Below are 24,078 nucleotides of genomic sequence, written 5' to 3'. Positions count from 1 at the left end.
ACCTGAGCTTGCTGACTGGTACAGAGAGCACTGCCTAAACGAAGACACTTACTGAGGAATCGGTAAGATCGGGCCCATATTTCTGTTCCCAGTGAATTTTATACTTAAGAGGACAGTTTTTGTTTTATAAAATTTAATCCTGGGCTTCCCTGGTGGCGCAGCGGTTGAGAGTCCGCCTGTCGATGCAGGGGACGCGGGTTCGTGCCCCGGTCCGGGAGGATCCCACGTGCCGCGGAGCGGCTGGGCCCGTGAGCCATGGCCGCTGAGCCTGCGCGTCCGGGGCCTGCGCTCCGCAACGGGAGAGGCCACAGCAGTGAGAGGCCCGCGTACCGCAAAAAAAAAAAAAAAAAAAAAAAAATTAATCCTAAGAATAATGCATGGTTACAATAAAAGAAATCAAATAATATTTAAGTGTTTCAAGTAGATAGTTAAAGAACTAACTCCTCTCCCCCTCCCCCCATGAGATAACCACTACTCTACCAGTAGGGTAAAGACAGCCCCTCTGGACTGTTTACAAATGAAGTTACAAATAGGTGCGTGTCCATTTCCCTCAAAGCCAGTATTGCACAGTCTCTACTCCAGGCTCACATCCCCTAATAGCTCATCTCAGTATTTTTTTTTTTTTTTTGCGTTACGTGGGCCTCTCACTGTTGTGGCCTTTCCCGTAGCGGAGCACAGGCTCCGGACGCGCAGGCTCAGCGGCCATGGCTCACGGGCCCAGCCGCTCCGTGACATGTGAGATCTTCCCGGACCAGGGCACGAACCCGCGTCCCCTGCATCGGACTCTCAACCACTGCACCACCAAGGGAAGCCCCTGCATTCCTTTTTCAAAAAAATCCACTCTAGTCGACTGTATTAATTTTTGCATACATGAAACACTACCATGGTTCTAAAAGTCAAAACTAAACAAAAAGATATTCTCAGAGACACATCCCCCTCCCTATACACATCCATCCTACCTTATTACCACCTTCCTCCCTCTAACCAATTTCTTTGTTTCAGGTTTCATTTTTTCTGTGTGTTTCCTCTACAAATGAGAAGATAACATATATTCTTTATCTCCTTTCTTACAAAAGAGGAAGCATATTAAGGATACTCTTACACTTTGGGTTTTTTTCTCTTAACAGTGTATCCCAGAAATCACTTCAAATGAGTCATAGAGGTCTCTCATTCTTTTTTAAAGATGAAAAAAAGCAGTGGTGTGGCTCCACTGTGTGGCTGTATCATAATTTATTCAATCACTCTCCTCTGCACAGGCACTGAGGTTATTTCCAGTATTTTGCAATTACAAACAAGCTGTAATTAATAATCTTGTGCATATGTATTTTCATATTGTTGGAAATGTGTCTTCAGGGTAAATTCCTAGAAGTAGTACTGCTGGGTCAGAAGGTAAATGCATAAAGAGCTTTACCAGACGCTGCCCAAGTCCCTCCAAAATGGTCGCACCAATTTGCATTCCCACTAGCAATGTATGATGGTGGCTGTTTCCTTACAGGCTCACCAACAGAATGTGTTGTTATACTTTTTAATTTTTGCAAATCTGGTAGGTGAGAAATGGCACCTCGGTGCAGTTTTAATTTGCATTTCTCTAATTATGGGTATGGTTGAACATCTTTTCGTATGTTTAAGTACCACTTTTATATCTTTTCAGAGGGTTAACTGTCTGCCTCTTTTCCTCATTTTCTATTCTATTTTTGGTCTTTTAAACCTTTTTAAGAGTTAAAAAATGATCTTAGGTATACTAGCCCTGTATCTGTGATACACGTTGCAAACATTTTCTCCCAGCTGCCTTCTGACTTTGTGATGTTTTTTTTGCCACCTAAATTTTTTTCTTTTTATGGTAGAGACCCTGTTGATTTTAGATCCTGCCTTTATCACACTTAAATTTTAAAAATGTAATTGAGTCTACTTCTAGCCTATTTTATTCTACTAGCCTATTTGTCCACCCATGAGCCAGCACCACACAGTTTTAATTATAGAGGCTTTAGAGTATGTTTCAATGTCCGACAGGGCAAGATCCCCTGGCAGCTTTTCTTTTTTGGTTTCCTATCCTTTCTGCATGCTTCTTTTCCAAATGAACTTTAATATCAGCTTTGAATGAATGTATTATATTTGTTCACATTTATTGATAAGACTGATACATGTGGTCTCAACTTGGTCACATGATTGTATAGTTATTATGTGCATCATATTTTCAATGCTTCTTTCTCTAAGTGACGTTTTCTTTGCTTGCTCACTCGTTTATTGGTTGATTGATTAATTGTATTTAGGAAGGTTTATATTTTTGTTCTCATGCTTACCTTTGTACTTATACATTTTAATGCCCTTAGACTCCCATTTTCTAAGTTACCATTTTAGCATTTTGTTCGTCAATTTTTAATGGAATCCTTTAAATCTTACCTATTACATATATAAAAATCAATGAGCTCATTCTACTTTCATCTTTACCTATCCCTTCCCCCATTTTTTGTTCAGGTTATTTTTACTGTGTTAGAATACATAACATTTATATATTATTACTTTACCCTCATCACCACCTTTGTTTTAGTCTTAGATCAGCAATTAAATACATTATATGCTCACTGTGAGTCCTTAGGCTGAAGTTTCCCCACTCGTCTCTTTGTTGCATGAATCTCATTCTCCAGTAGACTCCTCAACATGGGCTAATGGGTAGAGAATTCTTGCATGTTTAAAATGGTTTTTCTCTGATACTTGAAAGACATATACATCTTTGATTCATACTTTCTTTGAAAATGCTGCTCCATCATTGCCTTGCTTTATATATTGTTTTTGAGACATCCGATGCCAGTCTAGTTCTTTTGCCTTGTAAGTTATTTGATTTTTTCCTTGGAAGCCTTGAGGATCTTTTTCTTCATCTCTGAAGTCAGATAGCATTATCAGAATACATCTTAGACTTGATTGTTGCTGGTCAATTTTCCCAAGTACCCAGTGAGACCTTTCAATGTGCAAATTTAGACCTTTCATTTGTAGGAATTCTTCTTAGATTACAGTTTTACATATTGGTTCTGTTCCATTATTTTGTTCTCCTTCTTCATGGCCTCCAATTATATATGTGTTGTCTCTTCTCTGTCTGTGCCTCACTTCAACCACTTTCTCTCTGAACCTTTCTACTTCTTTCTTCATCTGATTTTCACTCTCTTGGTTGTTTCTTAGCCTTTCTTCAGTGCCCTTTATTAAATGTCGTTTGGATCTATTTTTCCTTGAGCATCTTGAAATTTAGTCTTAATTTGAGATAATTTTATCATTTTTTCCTGAGTACAGTAAATCCTTTATATTTCTTCATCTTTTTGCCAATTTCTGGTTTTAATTTCTGAATTCCTGACTTAAGGATTTGTCTTTTCACCTCTCCAAATGCTTGAGGGTATTGAAATCAGTTTGGAGTGCTGTCTGTGTTAAATAGCTTTCTTCTGCTTTGTGGTTTTTGCTTCCTTGGTGGTGGGGGGCGTGTGTGGGGGGGATTTCTTTAGTTGAAGTGTTTATTCCTTCAACATTTTATTATGAAAAATTTCAAACATCTAAAAAGTTGAAAGAGTTGTCGGGTGAACACCTGTATTCTCATGAGCTAGATTCTATAACTGTTATTTTGTTCTATTGCTTTATCACAGATATATTTATCTATCTGTCCATTCATTCATCTTATTTTTTGGAAGAGTTTGAAAGTTGCAGACATTAGTATATTTCATCCCTAAACATGAAGGCAAGCATATCATTAAGCAGTTTAATGTTTGTTGAAAAAATGTTTTCTGAGGTAAAAGTTGCCTCCAATTAAGTACATAAATCTTTAGAATGTACCATTCTTGGAATTTTGGCAACTGCACACAACCCTATAAGCCACATCTCTGTCAAAATGCAGAACCCTTCCACCACCGCACAATGTTTCCTCATGCCCTTCCCAACCCATGCCTGCTCTAACCCTCCCAGGGGAAGTGCTGTTCTGATTTGTATTCACCTTAGTTTTGGCCCATTCTAAAACATCATGTAATGCAATCATACAGTATGTACTCTTTCGTATGATGCATTTTTCCCTCAGCAAAGGTTAACAGTGGGTGTGCAAGTGACAGCTCTTAGGATTTGTTTGTTTTTTACTCACACATAATTTGGAGTATGGGTGTTCTTGGTCTCTTGGCTGTGTTTAACGTATGGTTTTTGTAGTTTTATTTGTTCTTGATTTTCCATATTGTTTGGAAGATATGTGGAGAGACCTGCACTTAAATAACCATTCATAACATTTCTGTGTGAACATTTTCAAACATAAAGGAAGACAGATTGCTTAATAACCACCCAAAGTTAAAAATTATCAAAATTTTGCCATACCTGCTTTATTTATCCCTCCGTTTTCTTTGTTGAAGTATTTTTAAAGGAAACCTCATACATCATGTCGTTTGAGCTCTACATACTGAAGCATGTGCCTCTAAAAAATAGATCTTTTGTTTTATAACCATGAGAACGTTATTATTATTATTTTTTAAACCCCACATTTGTTTATTTATTTTTGGCTGTGTTGGGTCTTCGTTTCTGTGCGAGGGCTTTCTCTAGTTGTGGCAAGCGGGGGCCACTCTTCATCGCGGTGCGCGGGCCTCTCACTGTCGCGGCCTCTCTTGTTGCGGAGCACAGTCTGGGAAGATCCCACATGCCACGGAGCAACTGGGCCCATGAGCCACAACTACTGAGCCTGCGCGTCTGGAGCCTGTGCTCCGCAACGAGAAAAGGCCACAACAGTGAGAGGTCCGCATAATGGAAAAAAAAAAAAAAAATTAAGTCCCTGAAGACAACATGTGATACCTTTTAAAAATCATTAAGATAAATAGGCAAAATTAAAGAACACACTATACATATGTATTTAGGAATACATATATTTGTGTTAAGCCCTCCCTCAAAAAAGGAAAGAGAATGACCCACAAAGGGAGGGATAACAGTTCCTACAGGACAGGGGCCGGGGGCACTCACAGGGTGGAAGGTTGCAGATAATGTTCTAGCTCTCAGGCTGGGGGGTAGGTTCACAAATGTTCACTCTATTATTAAACAAATAAATACGAAAGGGCCATGTCTGGATCAATGATGACAGTGTGATCATCATACAAGGATTATGATCGATTGAACCTGAAGTTAAAATTTAAAAAATCAAATGCCCAGCCCCACCCACAGTCTGTGAGGCGCAGAGCCCGGGCCCTGCCTGTTTCGTTTCGGAATTCTCACCTCCTCCCTCTCCTCCCTCGCTCCCTGCACTCCAGCCAGCCTAGCCTCCTGGGTGTGACCTGCACACAAACTGTCCTGGGCTCGGGTCTTTGATGCTGCGCTGCCTCTCGTGGGCCTGGCTCCAGGCTCGCCTCACTTCTCGCAGGTCTCTGCTCACAGAGGGGTTCCCTGAGCCCAAGCTCCCCGCACCCTGCCCTCCTCTCTCCAGCCCCTGTCCGGCTCTGCCCCCACCCCCCGCATCGTATCACGCAGTACCTGCCTGGTCTCCCGTCCGTGAGTGCAACGCAGGCTCCATGAGCACACGGACTGTGGTCAGCGCTGAGCGGCGCCGCGCACCATGCCTTCCCCTCCCGGTGCTCAGCGTTCGCTGGGTAAATATATGAATGCTTTAGCGACCTAGCTCACAAGCGGGCCTGATGCTTGATCTGAGACGTACCAAAAGGGCCCACCTTCACTGGAACTCCAGGGGCACAATGGTTTAACATTGTGGTTTTTGAAACGTGCTCCAGAGATGACTCGAGACTCGGGTGGGAAACGTGGCGTTGGGGCTCTACCCCAGAGCTGCTGAATCAGAATTTCTGGGCTGCCTGCCAGGAATATGCATTTTCTACAAACTACACTGGTGATTCTTGGGCCTACTAAAGTTTGAGAACTACTGAACCCAGCAGAGAAATCAAGGCCCCAAACAGTTAAGCACTTTAGCTGTTCAACAGTCTTCCTACCTCAGAGAGCTTGGGATGGAGTGAAATGAGATAATGTGTCTAAACAGTTTAAAACAGATGTGTCGGGCTTCCCTGGTGGCACAGTGGTTCAGAGTCCGCCTGCCAGTGCAGGGGATGCGGGTTCGAGCCCTGGTCTGGGAGGATCCCACATGCCGCGGAGCAGCTGGGCCCGTGAGCCACAACTGCTGAGCCTGCGCGTCTAGAGCCTGTCTGTGCTCCGCAACAAGAGAGGCCGCGATAGTGAGAGGCCCGCGCACCGCGATGAGGAGTGGCCCCCGCTCGCCGCAACTGGAGAAAGCCCTCGCACAGAAATGAAGACCCAACACAGCCATAAATAAATAAATAAATATATATATAATTACACAAAGCAAAACAAAAAAAGCCAAAACAGATGTGTCATTCAAAAACAAGGCATGAATATGTTAAAGAAACTGAGGGCTGGTAAAAAGCATGTTAAAGAGATTGATAAATGAGTTTTATCTGTTGTAAACCATACAACATATAAAGAAAGATTAATTTATAAAGTATTAAGGTATGTTTCAAATATCATGGTTGAAGTTTCATCTTTTTCTTCTTCTCTTACATTTTCATACCTAGTGGATCAGTAAAAAATCGTGGATTAATATTTTAAACGCCGAAAGAAGCCAGCGGCTTGTTCTAGCCTGACTCAGTTGAGCTCTTACAATATTTTGACTGTTTGAAGAAAATTAATAATGGGATGTAAGGCGGTAGATTAACTGAAACTCAATATCAACACAGCTAGATTTATTTTTGGATGACTGAGCTCATCTCTTCAAAGAACGGAAACAGGATTTATTTTGTCACGAGTTATTAACGTACACAACACACCAAAACAGCCCCCGACCAGAGCGGAGAGAGCCAGCCGGCGTGCGGTCAAGGATTACGTAAGAGGCTGAGAGTTCAGATTTCATATGAGCCAGGACTTGGCCTGTCCAGGCTCCAGTCGATGACCCAAGGGTCACAAAGATGCCAGGAGAAGTTAAGGTGATAGCCACCCTGAGAGCTCTGGAAGCAGGCTGGTTTCCTCTCCCCTGAGTAGCAGGTCCCCATTGCAGCTATGGGGAGAAACCGGTACACACAGAAGAGAAAGACGCTTTTCTGTGTCATTCGTGTATTCCCTCAGCAAACACTGACTCAGCCCCGGTCTGTCCTTCCCCCCTTCCTCCTGAGCCTGTGCTCCCTGTGGCCCACAAGCAGGGAGCGGATACAACGCCTGGGCCTCCGGGTCAAGCACAGAGCCCAGGCCGCAGGTGGCTGCTCCTACGCCTGATGGGCTCTGAAGCCCGATGTCTCCAGGCCAACAAGGAAAGGCAGGTTTAGCTTTTAGAGGAGCAAAATTGACCCCAAATCGCCTTGAAAGGTGCCAATTTGATATACAGTCCTCATTTTTTCCCTTCCCCTCTACATTGCGAAGAAGCTGTTGGTGACAGGCTGAGGCTCCCAGGTACAGATCTTTGTACATCTAAGGCACCCTGCTGCCTCTTGGCAGGGATTATTCGGTGGAGGAGGAAACCAAAATGGGATCACCAAACCTGCCCTTCGTTTACAGAATGCTCTGGAGTTCAATGACTCTATGCCATTTTTCCAGGTATGTGCACAAAAAATCCAAAACCCCCTCTGTGCTCACACACCAAGACCAGAAGAGATCTACAGTGACAACAAAATCAGTGGAACCTGATGACCGTGGACGCCAGGCCATGTTAACCAGAGCTGTTTCTGGACCCATCCGTACAGTACAGCAGTGTGGACACCAGGCCACTACATTTCACAATTCAAGTGACTCTTGGGGAAAAAGCTGTCCGGGGCTTCCCTGGTGGCGCAGTAGTTAAGAATCCGCCTGCCAATGCAAGGGACATGGGTTCGAGCCCTGGTCTGGGAAGATCCCACATGCCGTGGAGCAACGAAGCCCTTGCGCCACGACTACTGAGCCTGCGCTCTAGAACCCACGAGCCACAACTACTGAGCCTGTGTGCCACAAGCACTGAAGCCTGAGTGCCTAGAGCCCGTGCTCCGCAACAAGAGAAGCCACCGCAACGAGAAGCCCGCGCACTGCAACGAAGAGTAGCCCCTGCTCGCCGCAACTAGAGAGAGCCCGTGTGCAGCAACGAAGACCCAACGCAGCCAAAAATAAAATAAATAAGTTTATTTTTTTTAAAAAAGAAATAAAAAGGAAGAGCTGTCTGCTCCACTGCCCCCACCACTGCCCTTCCCCAGCTGCCTCCGTGGCTCGGGCTAAAGCTTAAAAATGTATCCTGGGACATGCGCAAGGATGACCATGCCACCATTATTTACAAAGCAAAACCGGAAACAACCCAGACACACAAGGACAGGAGAAAGAATAAAGCGTGTATGGTCACAGAATGAACTATTACATAACCATGAAGATGATCGGATTATCAGATACAGCTACCAACGTGGCCGCATCTTAGAAACAATCACACAGTATGACACCCTGTTCTTATGAAGTTCAAAATTCAACAAGACTCAATGATACATCACTTAGGGATACATGTCCATGTGGTAAGCTCGTACTTGAAAACCGAAGAGAAGGGGGTGATTACCAGGATGGTGGTGCTTTTGGGGGGAGAGGCAAGGACTGGGGAGAAGCACACTGGTCACCTTCTGCTTCTCAGACTGGGCCGCGAGCTCATGTGTTTGTCATTACGCTTTCAAACTGACACACACATGACATATATTCCTTTGTATACATCAAATTACACAATTTAAAAAAAAAAAAGAAAGAAGAAATTACCGGCCTGGTGTCTGATCACCCAGATGTTGCGCACGGGCGCTCCGAAGCGTAATCAGAGACGGGAGGGGGAAGCGCCCTGGAGGCCTGGAAGCCGCGTCCTGGCTGCACGGGCCTGGAGAAACCACTGCCTCCACTACCTCAGTCTCCCCACTTGTAAAATGAAAGCCATCGGCGCCACCTACCTTGAGGGCCACTCTGAGGAGGCAAGGAGATGAGCGCTAGGTAAAGCACAAGGCTCCGCGTGGTACGGGGGGCAGGGGACATTTACTCTGTCACACGGACTGCCTTCTCGGCCCTGCCTCTCTTCCCCTGAGGAATGACCTCCTCCGCTCCACATGCTTCCTGGGGGCTGCCAAGGCAGGACCCACCCCCCAGGGGGAGGGACAACTTCAGCTGAGGGCGGCGGGAGTGTTTCTCCTGGGATATATGAGCACAGGCACAGAATGAAAGGATGAAAGGCAGTTGAGGTCAAATCACTTGGGCCGCAGAGTCCAAAAGGGACCTTGTCCTGCTCCTGACATGCCTGGAGTGAACCTGGTTTTTGTCCCTCCTGGCAGGGCAGCTCTATCTTCATGTCTGTGAGCATCCAGCATCATTAAAAAGCAAAACAAAGACAAAAGCCAACCCTTCTCTTCCTTAAGGTCATCAGAGCAGGTTTCTGTCGCCCGCACTCACGGAAGCCCGACTGACTCAGGAGGAAACGCTGCTTTATTCCAAAGCGCGGGCGCACTTCAGCCTTCGGCCAAGCAGGCCGAGGGAGATGCCGGCAGAGGCTGCCCACGTGGGTCCTGCTTCAGCGGCCTAGCTGGTCTCCCCATGTCTCACTTGCCTCCCAGAGCTTTCAGAGCGCACCACCTCCCAGATTCACACAGTTCATTTCCGAAGGATCTCCAGGAAACAAGTCTCACTCCTGCCTGAACCCCGTGCAGCGGCGCCCCACTGCCTACAGCACGGGCCTCAGCCCGTCTCCACCGGTCACAGGGAACAGGCGCCTAGTGAGGGGAGGAGGGGAGGTGGCAGCTGCTGGTCCCGCTCTCCGCCCAGGTGAAAATTCCCTTCGACCTCAGAGAAGATGCGTGTGGTGCCAGCAAGTGGCCTGGGAATCTGCAGTCTAGTAAAATACCACCTTTTAAAAGAAAAGCCCAATAAAGCCATGATGTTAAAGGTATGATTATCCACCTGGCAATTTAATTCCGAATCGGATCACCCACTGCTCTTCCTATAAACAGATACCACCTTGTGTGAATTCCCATGTCACCTAAGGAAGATGACAGCTTGCTGGCCAGCGGCACAGGGATCTGAATTAGCCGCTCGCGGCAGTGGAAACGGTGTGTATAAAAGCGAATTCTGTCCTTGATCGAGCCCCTGAACCCTCATCAGTCTATTAAAACAAGCTCAGTGAGAGAGCAGATGAGGCTGACAGGTCGTTGTGAAATAAAAGCCCACTTTCTCAGGTGGAAGTAACTCTAATATCTTAGACCTGTTTGCCTAGAATCCTCTTCTCCCTGCTCATTCCTGTCAATGCCAAATCCCTGCCTTCTTCAGGAAATGGAGGCTCAATGACCCAGAAATAATTTGAGCAAACCTATCTCACTGCGGACACTTTCACTTTTATCTTCATTAACTCTTTGGTCCCTGTCAAGTATCCCGGAAGTGAGATTTACGTTTCAGCTGCTGGGTCTAAAGGATCTTAACATTTAGACAATTTGTACGTTTAACCGGGGCAGAAAATATTGCACGTTTTTCTAGACGTATACAAATTGTTTTCTTTTTCTAGCAAAAGAACGCTGTGTTATCTCATTCGCTGTATTTTTTTTAACAGAAAGAATTTTAAAGAAAAGTAGCATGCTACCCAGATGAACGTCACCAATTTTGCCTCACACGTGAAATCCCGCCCAATTAACGATCCCACGTCTTCTCCGTTCTTAAGAGAAAAACACACATGCACACACAATAAGCCTGCTCTCTTCAGGTGAGTGGACTGAGTGAGTAGTCACTCGTCCCGGGTGACTACCTATTTAGAAGAGTTTACAATGGTAAAATGCCGAAGTCCGGGGACTTCACATCAGGCCCCACAGCATCAGGGCTAGTGAGACATAAAAAAACACTCAGTCCTGAAGCTCGCCTTCCTGATGTCCATCCAAAACCATCACTCTTACCCAGTTAATTCTCCTTTTCTGTAAAACGTGGAGGCTCCTCAAAATCGGTGCTCGAGGAAGGGCTCTCCCAGCATGTGTACTGGCGCCCAGAGCGCCAGAAAAGCACCTGGCCACTGCACTCTCTGTGCCTCTCTAATTGCTGCCACAAGTTAGCATTTCTCTTCTACCGTATTTCCCAGACACACCTGTCTTTGGTGAATTTATGTGACTACAAACACAGTGATGAGGTCAGGAAGCCAACTTGCTCAGAGCAAACGCACATCAGAAACAACAGAAGCAGACTTCCCTGGTGGCCCAGTGGTTAAGAATCCACCTTCCAATGCAGGGGACGTGGGTTCGAGCCCTGGTCGGGGAACTAAGATCCCACACGCCACAGGGTAACTAAGCCTGCATGCCGTAACTACTGAGCCCGCGCCCCACAACTAGAGAGGAGCCTGCGTGCCGCAGCTAAGACCCGACACAGCCAAAACCAAACAAATAAATAAACAAATATTGAAAAAAAAAAGAAAAAGAAAAAAGAAACAACATAATCGGAAACCGTCAGTGATAAGCACTCAGACACTTTCTTCAAATACAGAATGGATTTTATAAATGATTTCCCACAGCAGGATCCAACAGGCGAGCATTCTTGTGGTCTTTGGTACACTATAAGACAGGGTCACCAAAACACCATGAACTGACGCACAGGGGACAGGGTCTCACACTGTATTTCCTGTCTGGGCAACTCTTAGATGTGGGCTCTGCAATTTCATTCAAAAGCATGTAGGACGTACTACAGAATATGCCGGTAAAGAGAAATAACGCTGTTCACCATCAAACTGGGATTTAATTTCCATTCCAGAGCTCCGACCACACAGAAACAGGTTAACCTGGAGGCCAATGTCCTTGCACGTGTCCCTACAGACAGGTCAGGCCGAACTTACGAGAAGCATGGCGGACGTCCCGTTGGGTCTGGATAAGTGGATGGACATTTCAGGGAACATCCTGTCAATGCGGCTAATCACGTCGTCAACGTATCTGAGAGGGAGACAGACACACAGGTGTAAGAGCTGGAGCCCTAGTCACAGAAATACAAACCTACAGTACGCTTTTCTTCTCAATTTCATTGTTCCTTAGTGAAATACGTTTTTAAGAAGGCAGATGGGATTTATAAGCCTTTTTAGGAAAAATTCTACTCCCCAGGTCCCCCTCTTGCTTTTCAGTGATTTAGTGACCATCCATTTTTTTGGTGATTTCTGTGGGTATTTACCTCTGTATTTCCACATGATGTGTTTTTAATTCCAGTTCTTGGTTTTTCATTTTAAGGTAGGACCTCGTGGCTTTCTTCTACAGACCAGAATTTAGTTCTGCCACCTTCCTGGCCACTGGGCTCCCATTACAGGGCCCCTCCCTCTGTCCTTCTGTCCAAGGGATGGAAGCAGCTTCCTGTTTTGCTCACCTCTGTTTGCCTTCCTATTTCCTCTTTGGCTTCTCATCTCAATCACCTCAAAAATCATATCTCTGGATTAAACTCCTTCTGTTTTAAATACCTGAAGTCATTCCTGTTTTTCTGGTTTGAGTCTAACTAATTCAAACGACCTCACCATTTTTGCTTAAATCAGTATTTATTGTTTACATTCTAAAATCTCTGCTATATATATATATATTTTAATAGCAGAGCTGCATAGTGGGTCGTGAGTATACTTGTACTTGTTTTTCACTTGCACAGTTTTTTGTTTCACTGGATTTTCACTTGATTCGTTTTCTGTGTACCTATTATAATTTTTTCCCTTAAACTCTCTACCTGACTCTAAAACTTCTCGGACTATGGTCAAACGTATCAGACATATCAGTTTCCATTTTTTTCTTGGAAACATCCCTCTGAAAGGCAGTCTTCTGTTCTTCTGGCCCAAATGGAAGCTGTACCTATTATGATTTAATGATCATTGAGATAACTGGCATCAAACACTTAGCATGGCATCAACTTAGGGCTCGAAATTTAGAAATACTCTCACTGGTATATCATGGGCATCGTGGGCACAGTCTGCAAAACTGTCCTCTCTTAGCAGGAAGAATCCCTCCCACCCCCAATACCCCAGTGGAAGCTCACTGAGAAAACACCAACCAACCCGCAGCATCCACAGAGCTGGGTCTGGCTCAGATCCTCTGAGAAGAAAATCACAGCAGCATTTGTGCTCACCGTCTAATCACACGGACACAAAGGGGATGTAGAATACAGTAGCTGAGATGCAAAACTATCTGTTAAGGATTTTTACATTGGATTTCGTATCTGTTGGATATGACAAATTAAATTACATGTCCATTAGGCATATAAAAGCTATGTTCTCTTGGGGGATGAGGGAGATTCGCTTTCCACTCACAACAGGAACAGATTTTAGTTTGAAACCTGGGGCTCATGAGAGAGAGCAGACAACACCACGCCAATTGTTATAAAGTGAACATCAACATATGAGCTATGGAAGTCAGTAATCTTGCTGATTAGCCTGTCAGGTTTTCCCTAGGGAACGTTATATGCAGTTTTAAACTTCAAGTTGAAAAAGGAAGGGGGAAAACTCTAGAAGGCCCAGTGGTGAGTAACGATGATAGGAAGGCCAGAGCAGAGACGAGTGAGAAGAGGTGGAGGTGCGTGGAAGGCTACTTGCTCCTGCAGAAGGCAGGGCTGCCTGTGGCGAGACTCGGGTATTCTTCAAGTGTGCAAATGGCTTTGAAAACTCGGTACCAAAGAGCCATCTTCCATCTCAAGAAAGGACCACAAGACGAGGATGTGGCATTAAAAAGCGAACTAGCTTAGAAAGAAAAGAGGTACAAGAGGTACTGCTTAAAGGCAAGGCTCCGTTCTGTTGATTTTGAAAATGGTTTAGAAAACAATCTTTCCTGGATGCCTAGGAGCCAGACTGACCAAGACATCACGCATCATATCCCACCGTCCCTTCTAGATTTACAGCTTCACCATACACAACCATGGCTCTAAACTTAAACGCTACAAAAGAGGCGAAAGGATGAGCAAAGGAGGAAATTAACTCATTTTTCACAAGTGCCTACTGTTTCTTGAGATGGTGGAAGACAGGTGGCAACATTCGTGTCAAAAGTTCACACCAGGTCACTGGAGACGTTTCTGCATTTACAGACTGCTTTGCTAACTCTATGTGTGCGACCTAAACCCAGTTACTTCAGACTCAGCAGGAAGCAGAAATCCACTCTCGGTGTGGATGGAGGTCATTGCTAAGTATATGCTAATGGGGAGGGGGACAGTCAATGTTTTCTGAACGGATCCTCAATCAATAGCCATTATAGCTCTGGACAATAGAATGCAAATGAATATGCAGAACTTCAGCACAAAGTTAACATTATAATTTGCTCTCCCTTGTACCTTTCACCTTGAAGGTTTCAAAATACTTTCTAGAAAACTTGTCTCTCTAGTAGGCTAGGAATTTAGGGGGATAGGTAGGTTAGGTGATGATTCCAGAAACCAAGTTCAGTGTGTAGATTTCCAGGATTCTATGCCAACTACTTGACTTTGCTTGCTTTCAGCAGGGTCCAGAGCTCCGAAAGGGCAGACAACAAATGTTCCTTGACACTTCTGGAATCCTCTGTATACGAGCTCTTTACTTGTAAAGGGAGGCAGAGGCAGGAGAAAAGAGTCCCAGAAGAAATATCTGATGCGGACGTGGGAAAGTAGAGAGGTCTGGGGCGGTATTTTTTGTTCCCTCCCCAACCAGTGATCTCAGTCAGATAAAGCTCAGCAAGCTCAACCCGAAGATTTTATTAAGAAAAATGCATTTCAAGGAGACCGTTCTTCGTTCCCACACCTATCATAAAGGAGATGCAAATTTCCTTTTTACAGGTGACATTATGTATTTGCCAAAAAAGAGAAAGAAAGTCAGCTGCATCTTTCGTTGAGGAAAACAATGTCGAAATCCTAGAAGCAAAAAATCAAAACATTTCATTTTCAAACAGACCCAACTTTCAAAACGCAAATGCACCACGAGTGACTTGACAGAAATAAGGAAAGCTTGGAACGGCAAATTAAAAAGCTGGAGCCGAGATGACATTTTCTTTCTGCGGAGGGTGGGGGTTGGCATGGGAGGGGCTCCTGGCTTCCTCTGTGTGCCCCGCCAGCCCTGCCAGCGCGTGCAGAGCTCAGAGCGCGGGCCCAGGACAGGTAGGAACAGCGCGCTCCCCTCCCACACGCCACCATATGCTGCACTCCGCTCTGCGGCAGGATCGAATTACTTTAATTTTTACCTTTGGAATATAGGCAAACAAGCACTAACACAGCAGTGGTGACTAGCTTACACTTGAGCAGACGCGGTGCAGAACGACATTAATTTAGTGCCAAATTGAGCAGAGAGTGAGTCACAATTTGCACATATCTGTCAACCTGTTAACAGGGTAATAACTTGGAAAGATTGCTGTTCCTATTTACATTACAGAGGCCTTTCGAAAACGGAGAGCTGCTTGGTTCTCCTCCTTGAAGCACTCAGCCCATCAGCTGGCTGGCTGGTCCAAGAACCAGGCTTTTAGAAACACAAACTCCTAGAAATCACAGGTTCAGATCAAGGTGTGATTCATAGTTTCAATATTTTCAGGTAGAAAATGAACTTTTAAGCAATTAGAGAATTCCACCTCCCTGTCCCGCTCCTCAGTTACAGTCAGACTCTCAATGGTTTCTGATCCAATTTCCCCAGTGCATCTGACGGCTCCTTTTCAGGCTTTCCAAAGGCTTCCTTAGTACCAAGCTTCAGTCTTAACTATTCCAACATCTCTGCTGCATCAGAAACAATCACGCCTTTCTCAGAATCCTAACATTCCTCTCTGAAGCCCTATAAACCTTGTTCTCTTCTGATTTTCTTCAAGTAGCTTGGCCTGCTCCTTTAAATGTCCTTAATCAGAGAATTAAAGAACAGCGGGATCTCAGAGGTCCTCTTACGCAACATCCCCATCTATCTAGGGACTTCACAGCCTCTCCTAGAGATGGTCTGCTTCAATACACAACCCTGTAGCACACCTTATAAGACAGCCCCATGCACTGCTGGACCACCGGGGCTGCTTCCAACCCGCTGACCAGTGTCTCTCTCCACACAACTACTTCCTTCAGCCTTGCGGAATCACACACTAATGTTTCCTCTGAAACCTAAAGGCTTTCTGCAAACATGGAAAAGACTACTGGGTTTTCCGCTTTATCAGTGTTTTTCAATCTTTCTTGGGTCACAGATCCCTTTCAGAATGCACTAAAAACTAAAATATTATGTCTGCACAAAATTTTGCATGTAATTTTCTGCAGTTTATAGGTCCCTTAAAGTCCATTCATGGACCCCAAGTTCAGAATAACTGCTCTAGACCTGTTCTAGAATGAAGGTACCTGGTTTTCTTCTTTAGTCCTTTCTGGATGGAAAACTGTGTTTTTCAATAAAGCTATCTTCATTTTAGGAATACGTGTATATATATATCTTGCAGCCTAGAAGTGAGCATAACTGAGGTGGTAGTACAGGGGGCACAATGGATCTCATAGTTCTGATTGTCTTAAAGTCATGCTTCTGTGTTGGAGTCCAAGGTTAGTGTTTGTTTTTAAACGACTGTCTCTCACTGCTAATCTTTCCAACAAAGTCAAGGACCTACTTCCGTGACCTTAGAGGTCACCCGATAGTAAGTAACCCTTTCTGCCTTCTACAGCCACATCACCTGTGCTGTGCTTTACAGAAGCTCCTTGCTTGTAAAAAGAGAGAGCTCCCCGCTTTCTGCATCACCGCTTAAGGCACAGCTCGGTGGTGAACTTAATTAACCTCAAGTCCTCGGAGGGCCAACGAGGCCCCCAGGTCCAGCTGCTGCCCTGCTCTGGCCTGGCCCCGCCTCCTCCCCCCACGCCCAGAGCACGCTCGCACTACCTTCCACGCGGTGCTGTGCAGGTTCTACATCCTCGGCCTGGAGGATTCCTCTCGTAACTCCTCCCGCCCCCATGCCCAGGTCAGCCCTGTGCATGCTTCAAGTCCTTGGGTTCCAGCTTAAATGACACTTCCTCAGGGGAACCTTCTCTGACACTCCCCCCCGGCGCCCCCATCAGTCAGTGAACCCTTCATCTCACCTCTTATGGCACTTTTTTAAAAAAATAAATCTTTATTGGAGTATAATTGCTTCACAATACTGTGTTAGTTTCTGCTGTACAACAAAGTGAATCAGCATATGCATACACGTGTCCCCATATCCCCTCCCGCTTGCGTCTTTCTCCCACCCTCCCTATCCCACCCCTCTAGGTCATGGCAAAGCACTGAGCTGATCTCCCTGTGCTATGCAGCTGCTTCCCACCAGCCAACTATTTTACATTCGGTGGTGTGTATACGTCGATGCTACTCTCACTTCGTCCCAGGTTCGCCCTCCCACCCCATGTCATCAAGTCCATTCTCTATGTCTGTGTCTTTATTCCTGTCCTGTCTCTAGGTTCTTCAGAGCCATTTTCCTTTTTTGGATTCCATATATACGTGTTAGCGTACGGTATTTGTTTTTCTCTTTCTGACTTACTTCACTCTGTATGGCAGACTCTAGGTCCATCCACCTCACTACAAATAACTCAGTTTCATTTCTTTTTATGGCTGAGTAATATTCCATTGTATATATGTGCCACATCTTCTTTATCCAATCATCTGTCAGCGGGCATTTAGGTTGCTTCCATGTCCTGGCTATTGTAGACAGTGCTGCAGTGAACACTGGGGTGCATGTGTCTTTTTGAATTATGATTTTCTCAGGGTATATGCCCAGTAGTGGGATTGCTGGGCCATATGGTAGTTTTATTTTGACATTTTAAAATTCTCTCTGTGTCTCCCGTCCCGGTTGTAATTAAGCAATTTTTCCGAGTGATTACTTAAGGTCTATCTCCTCAACAGGTCTCTCCAGGGGATTGCATGACCGCCTTCTTCAAGGCTGAATCCCAGCACCTGGCCACGGTGCCTGGTACCCACCAGACACTCCTTAAATATTTGCTGAAGGAGCAGACAGGACATTAAAAGTAAGCTATGCAGACACCAGCTGGGCAGCTGTGAAACAACTACAATGCCAAGTTCTCTTTAGCGGGTGAAGATGTGACGTGTTGAGTTCACTACATTAGCCATCAAAAGTCACTAACAACGGCAACCACAGAGCCCCTCAGAACAAACCTCAAAGGAGGCAGCAGAGAGTCTTCAAAGTCTTAAAGCTTAATATGCAGCTACAAAATCCCTGCATCTATTTTAGGAGAAGCTCGATGCTTCTAAGAAGCAAGAGCCTTCTGAAGGCGTGCACGGCGTTATTGACACACCAGTTTTCAAATGCTGCTTTTAATGAACTAATTAATTCTGCAAAAACATTAGTACAAAGATGTGTGCTATCAAATCAGGATTACAATACCAAAATGATAACAAAACAGAATGTGGGAGACATTTCTAAAGATATCGGTTTTGCGAAACATTAGTTGTCTCCCCTACACACTGAAAAATATTGCAGAGTATCTGTTATTAAAGCCTTAAAATAACTTGCTGGACAGATGGCTTAGTTCTCTAAAGTCTGACCCCTCCTCAAAAGACAAAAAAACCCCAACAAACCTGGACTCTAGCCAGTGATCCCGTGTTAGCGAGATGTTTAGCAGCTCAGACCAGATTTAAATTGCATTTACCCCACACAGTGTGTACAATACATGCTGTTCATTTTCTCCACCCATACAAAATCTGAAAGTTAGGAATGCATATATTAATAAACCACCTTTCTGGGGAAAGGGTAATGCCCAGCAGATAACAAAAAAAAACAAACAAACAAAAAAAGGAGTAATTTGCACCATCTGAAAATGATTTAAGATTTTCCTCCACACCTGTCCAGAATGATGAGACCAAGAGGACTTTGCCAGTGGGTGGAAACAGAAGGGGGTTTGTTTAATTACTTCATGACAATGAGACTGCCCGAAACTCCAACTATCAATCTCAATATGCTGAAGAAAGAGGATTGGAAACTTAGGTCAAACTTGCTCACTTCCTCCACTTGGGTCAAATTTCTCAGGTTTGTAAAATATTTGTATCATCACGTAGGTCAAAGATGTTTAGTTATTCTCTCACTGTACATAAGAAAGCAAGACTAGATGAGTGACGGACGGAAAGAGGAGCTAAGATTCCTCCACCGTCTCTCACCACACTCCCCCCCGTGCCACCTCTACCCAGCTAGCTACCGACCTACGGTTATTCTCTTTCAAGAAAAGACACTCAAAACTTCAAAATCTCTTTGTGGAAACTCAACATCTAAGCAGACATGGCTGTCAAGTGTAGGAAGACCTGCTTCCTCAGAGTGGAACTGTAGCCAGGCCACAGAAGTAGAAGGGGAGCTTTCCCCTCTTCTCTCCCGGGTAGCTTATGAACTTTGAACTACGTGAATGTGTTACCTGAACAAATCTGGGAGATCCACCTGGGAAAGCAAACAAAAGCTACCTCCACTTCCATACGTTTGAAATAAATGCACAAACACTCAGCGTATACTGAAATACAGAAACTCATCTTCCCTCCTCCACTGGGTGTCAAGCAGCCCAGTAAGCCCTGAGTAAGTATGAACTGGAACACATGGCAAATACCATCACAAAGACAGAATGCTTCTTTTTTTTTTTTTTTTTTTTAAATTTATTTATTTATTTATTTTTGGCTGCGTTGGGTCTTCGTTGCTGTGCGCAGGCCTTCTCTAGTTGTGGCGAGCAGGGGCTTCTCTTCATGGCGGTGTGCAGGCTTCTTATTGCGGTGGCTTCTCTTGTTGCAGAGCACAGGCTCTAGGTGCACGCGAGCTTCAGTAGTTGCAGCACGTGGGCTCATTAGTTGTGGCTCGTGGGCTCTAGAGTGCAGGCTCAATAGTTGTGGCGCACGGGCTTAGTTGCTCCGCGGCATGTGGGATCTTCCCAGTCCAGGGCTCGAACCTGTGTCCCCTGCATTGGCAGGCTGATTCTTAACCGCTGCACCACCAGGGAAGTCCCAGAATGCTTCTTATACACGATTTAGCATGATTTAGAGAGGTAAAGAATTCAGTTTGTAAACCATCCCTATTATCTATTAACAAGTATTTATAGAGTGCGTATAGTTGTCGATAATTACTGTGTGCAGGGAATGATCTTAAGTACGAAGGATTTAAAAAAAAAAAAATTGTATTAGCTGGCTCACAGCAGGCGTTCTCTGGAGGGACAGGTCCAGTCTGTGCTTTCTGCTGGAGAAGAGTCAGGTTGAGCAGGAAAGTAGGCCTTGCTTTCCAGTTTACAAAGCACTTTTATATTCTTTATCTCATTTGATTTCTCACCAACTCTGTAAAATACGAAGGGCAAGCGCAAAACTCCTACTTTATAAATGACAGAAAAAAGGAGGTTAAGTGACCTGCCCGAGGTGACAGCACAGCTAAATGGCAGAGCTGGGCCCGGAACTGACGTCCCTGATCCCCATTCCAGGGCTTCCCTGCACATCACAGTGCTTTCACAGGTCTGTGAGGGTTGCACGGAAAAAGCAGATTGCCTTTTTGTCATTCCTCGGACTTTATAAGACAACCGAGAAAGTTTTGAGTAGCGTATTGACAAAATGGAATCAATGCATGATTTTCTCTCTTCCCAGTCGTTCGGTAAATATCCACTCGGTGCCTAACTGAGCCCAGGGACGCAGTGATGCTCAGGTGGGCTCCGCCCTCAGGGGGCTCACACTTCATTTGGTTACAAGCCATTTTCCTTCAAGATCACAGGCTTATTTCCAGGAAAAAACAGGACAGCTAAGTTAAATCTCCTTCCATTCCCCAGTTGGGAGAAAATTAAAGTGCAAAGTTGGTAGGTTACAGGAAGAGGTGAAAAGTGAATACTTGTTTTGCATTTGACTTTACATTAATAACTAAAAGGCAGACTTTTTCTCTCAACATCTGTTCTTCTTGCATTAAAAATTTAATCAGGGGGACTTCCCTACAAGTGGATAAGTGGATAAGACTCTGCACTTCCAATGCAGGGGGTCTGGCTTTGATCCCTGGTCAGGGAACTAGATCCCACATGTGTGCTGTAACTAAGAGTTTGCATGCCACAACTAAAGAGCCCACGTGCCGCAACTAAGGAGCCTGCCTGCTGCAACTAAGGATCCCTCGAGCTGCAACTAAGGAGCCCACCTGCTGCAACTAAGAACTGGTGCAACCAAATAAATAAATAAATACTAAAAAAATTTATTCAGACACTGGTGGGTCCCAGTTTTCCCTAAAATGTTGAAACAATGTATTAAGCTTGGGAAAGAATTATGATTTCACTCAACATCTACCTCCTCTGCAAGCCCTTCCATGTTACAGAGAGGGGAAAAAAAACCCAAACAAACAAAACACCCAAACCGAACTTTCCAGCAAGACCAATTTACAATAGTTGTTAAATCAGTCACCTCTGTCAGATCTGTGAAAATGGCGCTCAGAGCTCACAAGCCCGCTCCCTTTCAGGTAACCACACTCTCCCCGCACCCCTCAGGGGAAGGGCTGGCCTGGGCTACTGCACTGGTGCCCGTGTTTTCCCACAGCTGCCTGCACCTCTGGAAACAGGCCCTTTAGAAAAGACTCCTCAAACTGGAAACCGTCCCTTTGCTGGAGGCGCCTCCCAGAACTCTAAAAGGTTCCCCTCACATAAATCCTGTGATGTTGGAACCAACCCTGCAGTTCTCCCGCTAGAACAAGAAATCGGAAACATAAATTCAAAAATAGTTCAACTAATTGAGAGCAGTAGTGACACGACTATTCTCAATTGGTAATGAAGTAAAACTTCACATACACTCTGCTTAGCACTTGAATTCGTTTAACAAGTGTTTCCTGGAGTGTTTTAACTGTGGACGTTACTACTTTTGAAATTCATGGCGTTTAAACAGAATAATGGGATCATCATGAAAGTATCTGCCTCGCTGAGAAACTGTTACCCAGTCTCCTCCGCTCACTGCCCCTTTCTCCTTAAAGGGACCATGCCCCTCCACGCTGCAGGCACAAACCGTTCCTTCTCAGACCACTGCCAAGTGCTAGTTTGCTTTTCCCTCTAAGTTCACTGTCCAGTTCACATTTGCCCCAGACCAACAATTTCCCGAGTGTGACATGAAACTCACAGAGTGGCCTGTGGGGTGGTGGTAGGCGATCTACGGATGAACACTTTCAGTGCAGATAGAAAAGTATCTAAGTAGCAAATAAAACCTGTGATCTCACAGATATTACTTCTTAGAAAGGGGCTACGTTTTAAAAATGAGTTTATTTAAAGAAAAATATTACGCAAATAATAGAACAGCTGACCGAAGACTATGGCAAAAATCCTATAGGTGGTTGAAAATGACTGAGTGTAGAAACGCCCTTCAAATAAGGCAGGTAATTAAACAGCTTTGTTTCAAGAAGGTTTTGCTTGTCTTTGTAGATTGCGGGTTTTTTCCATTCTTAATGAATCTTCACTTTTAGACCTTAAAAAAAAAGAAAGTCTTCACCCATACATCTGGAGCCATTGAAAAGAGGAGACACAGCTAAGCATCCTAGGAGAGGGTAGGTGTTTAGGCCAGCAATACTGGGAGGCGAGGGCTGTGGCTGATCCATCACCCTGGGAGCTGACTACGCTAGAAAGCGCGTCTGGGAATCTGCTACGTGAGCACGGGACCAGGGCCTCCTTAACAGAAAATAAAATGGCTTCCACTCGGGCACCAGCATGCGTGGCCACTGGCTCCAAAATTCCCTTTGCCACCCTCGAAGGAGTTAAAAATTGTACCAGAACGTATTTCTCCCAGTGGAGCCAAATCTAGGATTCTACCGGTGGCAGGTACAAGGTGCTTCCGGCACCCTGAACAAACTCTCAGAGGGCGCCCCCTACAGGTTTACGGTGGCCTCACCAAACTGGAGCCGACTCAACATTTATCACATTGCCATAAGCTGAGAAATCTTGCGGCAGTCTTTCAAATCCTGGCACAAGCTTTTCCACTGCACATCAGAGGAGAAATAAAGTCAATCAATCCGACCCTCTCGCTCACCCCCCTGAGTCCTGCCTACTTGTTCCTCTCGCACAGCACTCCCATCCCAAGGAAACACTCCTCTGCCCGGGGAAAGGGGAAAACGTCAGAGGAACAAAGCCCATCATTTACAGCAAGGAAGGTCATAAGAATGATTTGAAACAAACAAACAAACCAACAAACAAAAAGCTTGGAAGGGTGACTTCATCCAGAAAATGTTCCTCAAAACAGTCCATAACAGGCCTCTCTCGGTAACGAGCACAACAAGCAGATAAAAATCAGTGAGAATAAAGGTTTGAACAAAATACTCTCTACTAACGTGACCCAAATGACATAGATATTCTCTGTCCCCAAACAGTAGGATACACACACTTTTCAAGTGCAAACGGAAGATTCATCAAGACAGACTACAAGTTGGGTCTTAAAACAAGTCTCAAAATTTTGCAGAATGTGTTCTCTGACCACCACTGAGGTTAAAAATCAATTTAAAAAAATATATCAGGAAAACTCCCCCCGATATTTAGAAATTAAACAACATACTTCTAAATAACTCATGAGGCAAAAAAGAAATCACAAGGGAAATTAGCAAATATCTTGAACTGAATGATCATAAAAATATATCGAAATCTGTGGGATGCAGCTAAAGCCAGGCCCGCATGGATTCATTGGTTAATTCTAACAAAAATTTAGGGAAGCAATAATACCAATCTTAAGGAAACGCTTTCAGGAAACAGAGAAAGAAGGAACATTCTCAACTGATTTGATGGGGCCAGAATACCCTCATACTGAAACTAGACAAAAGCACATTACAAATAGAGAAGACTACAGACTATATTCCTCATAAACAAAGACACAAAATTCCGTAACAAAATATTAGCAAATAGAATCCAGCGATACATAAGAAAGATAATACATCATGATCAAGTGATTTCTAGAAAGGCAAAGTTGAATTATCATTGAAAAGTCACCCCATGTTGTGGTATATACATAAAATGGAATATCATTCGGCATAAAAGGGCGCATTTTGTGTAAATTATACTTCACTGAGGCTGATTTGTTTAAATGTTTAGAATATGTGTTGAAGTCTCCGCACTACTGTCAAAGATGAATGGGGTGAGAGTCAACGTAAGCCATTTTAGGTAAGCCTTAGGGAGACCCCTTGGGGACTCGAGGCGACGAGGACTTGGTTTGCGGCGCTAAGTCCGTGTGAGCGCCGCGAAGGCCGTGAGCAGCACTGCCAC

The 24,078-nt window shown here is 44.7% G+C and overlaps 1 protein-coding gene across 3 annotated transcripts in view; it reads right to left on the bottom strand.

Annotated features, from left to right (window-relative positions):
• Positions 1-24,078, bottom strand: part of MED27 (mediator complex subunit 27) — a 197,906-nt gene that overhangs the window by 54,546 nt on the left and 119,282 nt on the right. For all 3 annotated transcript variants that reach the window (XM_059071478.2, XM_067040485.1, XM_067040484.1), the window contains exon 4: positions 11,795-11,888. In XM_059071478.2, coding sequence (XP_058927461.1) covers positions 11,795-11,888 — 94 coding nt within the window. The remainder of the gene's footprint in view (positions 1-11,794; positions 11,889-24,078) is intronic.

Source organism: Kogia breviceps, chromosome 8 (assembly GCF_026419965.1).
Source record: "Kogia breviceps isolate mKogBre1 chromosome 8, mKogBre1 haplotype 1, whole genome shotgun sequence".
Taxonomy (NCBI): Eukaryota; Metazoa; Chordata; class Mammalia; order Artiodactyla; family Physeteridae; genus Kogia; species Kogia breviceps.
This window is presented reverse-complemented; position numbering and strand designations above follow the sequence as displayed.